The sequence below is a fragment of the Nanorana parkeri genome, unplaced genomic scaffold (genome assembly GCF_000935625.1).
Source record: "Nanorana parkeri isolate BGI_ZX_2015 unplaced genomic scaffold, ASM93562v1 scaffold1744, whole genome shotgun sequence".
In the NCBI taxonomy this organism is placed as follows: domain Eukaryota; kingdom Metazoa; phylum Chordata; class Amphibia; order Anura; family Dicroglossidae; genus Nanorana; species Nanorana parkeri.
This window is the reverse complement of record NW_017308012.1, coordinates 258306-265151: the sequence shown is the minus strand read 5'-3', so window position 1 is coordinate 265151 and position 6846 is coordinate 258306. Positions and strand designations below refer to the sequence as shown.

Sequence of the window (6846 nt, the reverse complement as noted above, 5' to 3'; positions counted from 1 at the left end):
AGGAGCTTGCTCATCTCCCTCCTTTCCTGCCCTGCCAGGCCTGTGCTTAGATTAAGTGTCTGGTTGTGAATTGTAGCCCACTGGTTTGTCTGACAGCCCTTGGTGTCAGTTGCCTGAATACAATAGCCTGGCAGGGGAGATTTGTCTAGCCACACTGTTAAGCATGGATGGGGAAATCTATTGGTTTCTCTATATTTCAAGAGATCTCTTGACGTGTATGGCTGGCCTAAGGTTACAAACAAGTGAGAAGAGGGCATGGAGTACTTGTGAATAATAAAAAAAAGAGATCTGGGTGATACATATCCAGGAGTCGGGTAAAAGAACCAAATTGCACTAGACCGAATGATCTTCACATGTATGGCCAGCTTTTCTCTGCTGGTGATACACACACCACATAAAAATCATTTAAAAAAATAGAAAGACATAAAGATAACATGTAAATATCTAGCACATTTCAGTACCACAAAGCAATTCTGCAGTAACCGCTTAGCTTGCCAAATGCCTTTCACATACCTGTTACATATCTGACATCACCCACCATGAAAAACTGACATGTATTGCTTCTGAAAAACTGGCAAATGGATAATATTGTATTTTAATATCACCAGGTCACATGCACACAAAGCCCCCCAGCTAATGAATGTACAGTCAATAAATCGACTTGTGAGGAAATCAGTGGTAGTAATCTACACCATCAATATTACATTGTAAAATGATTGCATGCTGAGAGCTGAGAGCTGAGAGCAGATAATAAAAGGAAATGACAGACCCCAGGGAATATGAATTGTGTTATCTGGATACAAATGCAGCTGTTTGAAAGACGCCTCAATGAGTGGCAGTCCAATGAACACAACCGGAGTTCTCTGAGAAATATCAGCAGTTTACATTTAAAAGAAAAACCTATTAAAGAAGAAGTATTGGGAGAGTAAAATGTACTCTTTCCAATACTTAGAGCCTTCACGTGACACTGCAGTTGTCACACGCCAGCTCTATAGCTCCAGAACTGAGCTATCACAAACTGCTGATCACTCATCTATGGCCTTCTCCCTGCAGAGAGCAGTGACTGTCAGTCACTACCCCCCTACAGCGATTCCCCCCTCCCCTCTCTGTTCATCCAGTGCTCATTGGAGTGACAGTCAGGGGAAAGGGGTGGGCACAGCTGGCACTGGCTCTAGAGAGGCACAGCCAGCTGTCAATCAGCCAGTGGGGTGGATCCCAACAATGTTGTAGGGACCTTTCCTGGTTGCAGCTCGGCTCTATGCTGTCAGTTGCCCTCTAGATGCTGACTTTGGGTCACAGGAGTACATTATTAAATGTACTCCTTTGATCTAAAAGAGGACTAAAGCCAAAAAAAGGTATGGCCATACTTCTCTTTTAGGTATTAATGCTGAGCATTGTAGTGAAGGGAGTAGAGGGTATGTGCACACACATGGAATGCAGGATATGACTGTTAAAAAAAAATTGTTTATTTTAAAAATTTTGGGTAATGTTTTAAAGGTATTTTTAGTTTTAGATAGTGTTGGGATGAGTTAAAACCTCTTCCAGGCTTTTATAGGGAGATTCAACCTCCCTATTTGTCCTTTTTACTATTTTCACTGAAACAAAAATTAAGGGAATATCCACAATTTTAGTTGTCACCAGAGCAAGGAAGATCCTCCCATTTGGACATCTGTTCTTATGACAACTCTCTAAGTTCATTTTGGAGAGGCATTTCCTGCTGCATTACCAGGACAGGAAATGAAGGGATATGACTGTAGCGGTACACAGTTTTTGGCCATTCATACCCTTTAAGCCATTTTTGGGCATGTTTTTAAAGGACAAGTCCACCAATTAATGCTTATTCAGTTTTAGAGGGCAATACAACAGAACAAAGCATGTTTAGTCAATTTATTAAATAGAAACCAGGATCTATACTCACAAACAAGTATAAAGATGTCCAGTATATAACAGTTAATTCTGTCGCCAGGCAGAATCTAGGCACTAAACAGGCATGATTCCACAGCATGCATCTATTGTCTACACAGTAGATTATGTAATGGCTGATGAGTTTCTGGGATTCCACACCCTTTCCTTAGGCTCTGAGGAAAAGGTGGGGACACCAGAAAAGCATCCACCATTACATAACCTTCTGTGTGGACACTAGAGGTGTCCTGCGGAAACATGCGTGTTCAGGGACTAGTTTCTGCCTGGCAACAGACAGAATGGAAAGTAGGGGTACATTTTTAAAGCCTCCCCACCCCTTATGGGATCATGACAGCTGGCAGATTCTTTGCCCCCCTTTTCTGGTGCCGCTACCAAGGGCACCAGTTGGCAAAGATTGGCAGTAATGAGTCCTCCACCCTCCCCCTTGTCACGGCCATAATTCCGTTGGTTGGTCACCTTTAGGTGTTTAAAGGGGAAAGTTGTGGTTAATGTCAATAATGCTGTTTTCAGCCCAAGTCGTTGGCTCAGTTTTTGTATTTTATTATAATCTTGACATTCACTTTTTTTCATTTTTTACTGATTATATTATATTTTGAAAACAATAATAAAGAAAAATCAGTTTTGTCCATTAATAGTAGTTTGTGTTAATTTAGTTTTATTGGATTTTATACCTTTTTTGCCATGCTGCCTGCAATGCCATTAACTGTTAATGCCGGACATTTTTACACTTGTTCTTGGTTTTCATTTAATAAAATGAATAAACATCTTTTGTGAAGCCAGTGCTCTCTGTTCTGTTGTTGTATTGTTGCTTCAAATAACCTTATCTGCACATGAGCTATCAGCCAAGTCCTGCCTTGAATGAGAGGATTCTGCATTGGCAGCCGTGTGAATATTACCATCTCATGTCACCCGGCCCATAGCACTGTGAAATATACTGTATATATTTCAGTTTTTGAGGCCTTTGAAATGTTCAACCCCACCAGTTTGCACAAAAAGTCTATTGGAATCTGGGAGATTTCCACGTCACTATTCTGCACACACACAGAGCTAGACTGAATATTCGTGTCAGACGGAGCTCGCTGGTTCTCCGTGCTGATATAGAAAATGTTTTAGGAAAGGAAGGGGGGCTTGCATTAAGCCAAATTAGAGAATACATACTGGTTATTATAATTTTTCATTTAATTTATTAATGACATAATAAGTTTAGCGGAAGCTGAAAAGTGGTCAGATGGAAAAACATTCATCTCAAAGTTAATAGTAGGCTGGAGAGCACTTATCTTTTAATACATCTTTAAAATTCTTTGTTCATGTATATTCCATTTACTGTTTTTTGTTGGCTCATACATTTTTTTACCTAGTCTTTTATTAGCAGAATACAAATAAGTATTGAGCTTTGAATTATATCTCTTCGTATTGCATCCAAGTATTTCATTACCAGCTCTTGACCAGATATAAATCTCAGCTCCAGGCAAGCAGCTAAATACACAGATAAAATCCATATAAGGGAGCTGTGTTACCTGCCAAAGGATTGTATTTTACTCAGTACTGAGATTTACACAGCTCTGTCACAGCACACAACCCTGTCTGGCTTCTGGATTTTTTTTCTGCTGCTGTTTAGTAACACTTAGGGCCTGTTCACACCAGTTGCAGTGCGCTCCGGCCCGATTCTGGCCAGAACGCACTGCCTCGCATTGCGGCCGGGTCACTTTTTAGTGGGGCAGGAGGGGGCATGGCGGGCCATTGAAGTGAATGGCACCGTAGCCACGGTCTGCGGCCGCAATGTGATCGCCCGCACGGGATCAGATTATGTTGAAGGTGAGTTCTCCCAGATACCGATTTTTCTTTTCATTGAAAACACTCTGAGATAACAAGTACTTGATTACTAACAGAAAAATATAACGGGGGGAATTTATCAAAACTGCATCAGACAAAATCTGGAGCACCCGTGCATGGCAACCAATCAGCATCTCTCTTCAGTTAATGAAAAGAGAAGCTGATTGGTTGTCATGCACATCTGCTCCAGATTTTTTCTGCTCCAGTTGTGATGAATACCCTTCAGAGTGTTTCATAATATTTCTCAAGAATATAGTACTATGGTATTTTTATTATTTAGAATATACATTATTTCACTCTGCATCATAGTTGCCCCTTCTAAACCAATGAAACCACAAAGCTACTAATCCACTAACTTGTTACCTCTTGTCTCGTCAACTCCCTCTTTATTGGCCTACTTGTGCACAGGCTATCCTCTTTTCAGTCTATTATAAATGCTGCTGCTAGGCTCATCCACCTAACCAACTGATCAATGTCTGCAGCCCCCCTCTGTCAATCCCTCCACTGGCTCCCAGTTGCCCAAAGAATACAATTCTAAATATTAACAACTACTTACAAAGCCATCCACAACTCTGCCCCTGGATATATCTCCAACCTCATCTCAAAGTATCACCCTAACTGTCCACTCCGCTCCTCTTAAGACCTCCTGCTTTCTAGCTCCCTCGTCAGCATCTATCATGCTTACCTCCGGGAATTCTGCAAAGTCTCTCCAAACCTCTGGAACTCCGTACACCAATCTTTCCAGCTATCTGCCACTCTGACTGACTTTAGGCGACCCTTAAAAACTCATCTCCTTAGGAAAGTCTTTCCAGCCTCTACCAACTGAATTACTACTTTCTCAAATAACTCGTCCCTACACAGCTACTACCTTTTGTATCACTTACCCCTCCCTTTTAGATTGTAAGCTCTTAGGAGCAGGGCCCTCCTAACTATCTTGTCCTGAATTGTATTGTAACTGTAATGTCTTCCTTATATTGTAAAGCACTGCGCAAACTGTTGGTGCTATATAAGTCCTGTATTATAATAATAATAATACTTTTCATAGCTACAAGACTATGGAAGGTGCCAGTGCAATGAACCATGGCGCTCCCTTTTTTTTTAGATATTATGTAATTGTTATGTACAGCATATTGCATTTATAAGAATATTGGTACATTTTGCATACAGACATTCTTTGTGTACCTTAAACATCTATAGAAACTATAAACACATACGGAGCGTATTTCTCACCTCCAGTGCAGATTTTATCATTTGCAAACCAGCAGTATGAATCCGATTTTGGGGAGGCACCATTTGGAAAGTGAATGGCTCTTCCCATGAATCTGACCATATCTGTCTCCATATCCACAACATAGGTTCGATAAAGTTCCCAGGTCTTTATATCTGTGTCCAGAATGACATAGTCTGTGAATCCATTGCCACTCATATCTGTCTTAATCCATTGGTTAAAGCCATAAAACTGCATGTTTTTTGAATGCTTGACTAAGCTGGACCCAGAAACCCAGCCGTGCTTCTTGCTGCTGTTCATAGCATGTGCCGTGAAATAAATCGCATCGTATATGGTTCCAAATAAAGGAGACACCTGTGTAAGCAGAAATCAACAATAATTAATCATGTCAGTGGTTCTTATGAATATTTTATGTTTTTGTTTCCGTATAAGACAGTGAATGTGATTATTTGTCAGGAAACAAATACAACTTACAATAACAACTAAATGTAAAGCAGTGGCCTGCAGTCAGTATCCTGGGGGGTGCTCATGTGGTTCTCCGCTATATTTGATATGACTCAGTACAGCATCTAAGAAGGTGTTCTGTGTTGGAAATGCAACAGTATATGCTGACAATTTGTCTTTTGAGCTGTAGGTGGCGCTGTAGTGCAGTGTTAGTCTATCAATATGCATCCTTATCTATGATACACAAGAAGTTTTCCTATATATACAGTGAGGGGAATTTATCAAAACTGGAGCAGACAAAATTTGGAGCAGTTGCCCAGGGCAACCATCAGCTTCTCTCTTCAGTTTTTTCAGTTAAGATTTTAAAATAAAAGAGATGCTGATTGGTTACCATACACAGCTGCTCCAGATTTTGTCTGCTCCAATTTTGATAAATTCCCTTCACTATGTTTCCTGCATAATGCTGTATTCTGATATAATATCCGCCTAAGCTAGTAAAACTTAATTCAGCATTCCTAGTGCTTCATCTAAACACATAACCAACACTCTGAACCTGTCTAATGCTTGCTGCATTATACACTTCCTGTACATATGAGGACAAGCAGAGATTGCCTAGATGACATAATTATGTTAAAAATGTTTAATATGAATCACACTGCACCTCATACTTACTAGCTTAAAGCTGAACTCCAGGCAAACACCTAAATACACCGATATATGTTTTTGGGAGCTGTTTTACCTTCCAAAGGATTTGGATTTGTGTCCATCCAGTCCTGAGATTTGCACAGGCCCATCACTTGGCACAGCACTTGCTTGGCAGGACAAGAGATCTGATTTTCTTTCAGTGCAGTTAAAGCGTAAGTCAAGTCTTTTATTTTAAAAAAGTGCTGACCGGCAGCTTTTTTATGACAGAAGAGACTGTGTGAGTATCTTTTGTCATTGATCCTCTTATCTGCCTGTCAACACTCTTTTTGATTATGTACACTTAGCTGCGCAGGCTCGGCAGAAATGAAGTAACTTTCGTGCATATGTGCAAGAGTTAAGAAATCTGGGCCTGGTTCACCGAAAAGCCAAAGTTTCAAAACGCAAAGCAAAGGTGTGAACAGGCCCCATTGACTTCAATGGGAATCTGTTTCTTGCGCGATATATATAAATTGCTTAGGTGTGAACCTAGCCTGAAGCACAGACATAATATTACCGTAATTACTATATAGGTCTATTCACGAAGCAGCCGAAGGATCTAGCCGTAGCTTCGGACGATCCTTCGTCTAGCTTCGGCCCCAGGACCCCTTCGGTTCAGTAGAACCAAAGGGGTGCTGTACGGGCTATTCACAATAGCCCGTACAGCTCCCGATCATGGCCGAGCGGCTCAGCCGAGCCGAACGCATATGCCTCGGCTCGGCTGAGCCGTGCTGAAA

The 6846-nt window shown here is 41.0% G+C and overlaps 1 protein-coding gene across 1 annotated transcript in view; it reads right to left on the bottom strand.

Annotated features, from left to right (window-relative positions):
• The window catches only part of GUCY2F (guanylate cyclase 2F, retinal), a 60971-nt gene that overhangs the window by 19495 nt on the left and 34630 nt on the right, over window positions 1-6846 (bottom strand). Inside the window, exon 5 of the mRNA XM_018571365.1 lies at window positions 4987-5338. Coding sequence (XP_018426867.1) covers window positions 4987-5338 — 352 coding nt within the window. The remainder of the gene's footprint in view (window positions 1-4986; window positions 5339-6846) is intronic.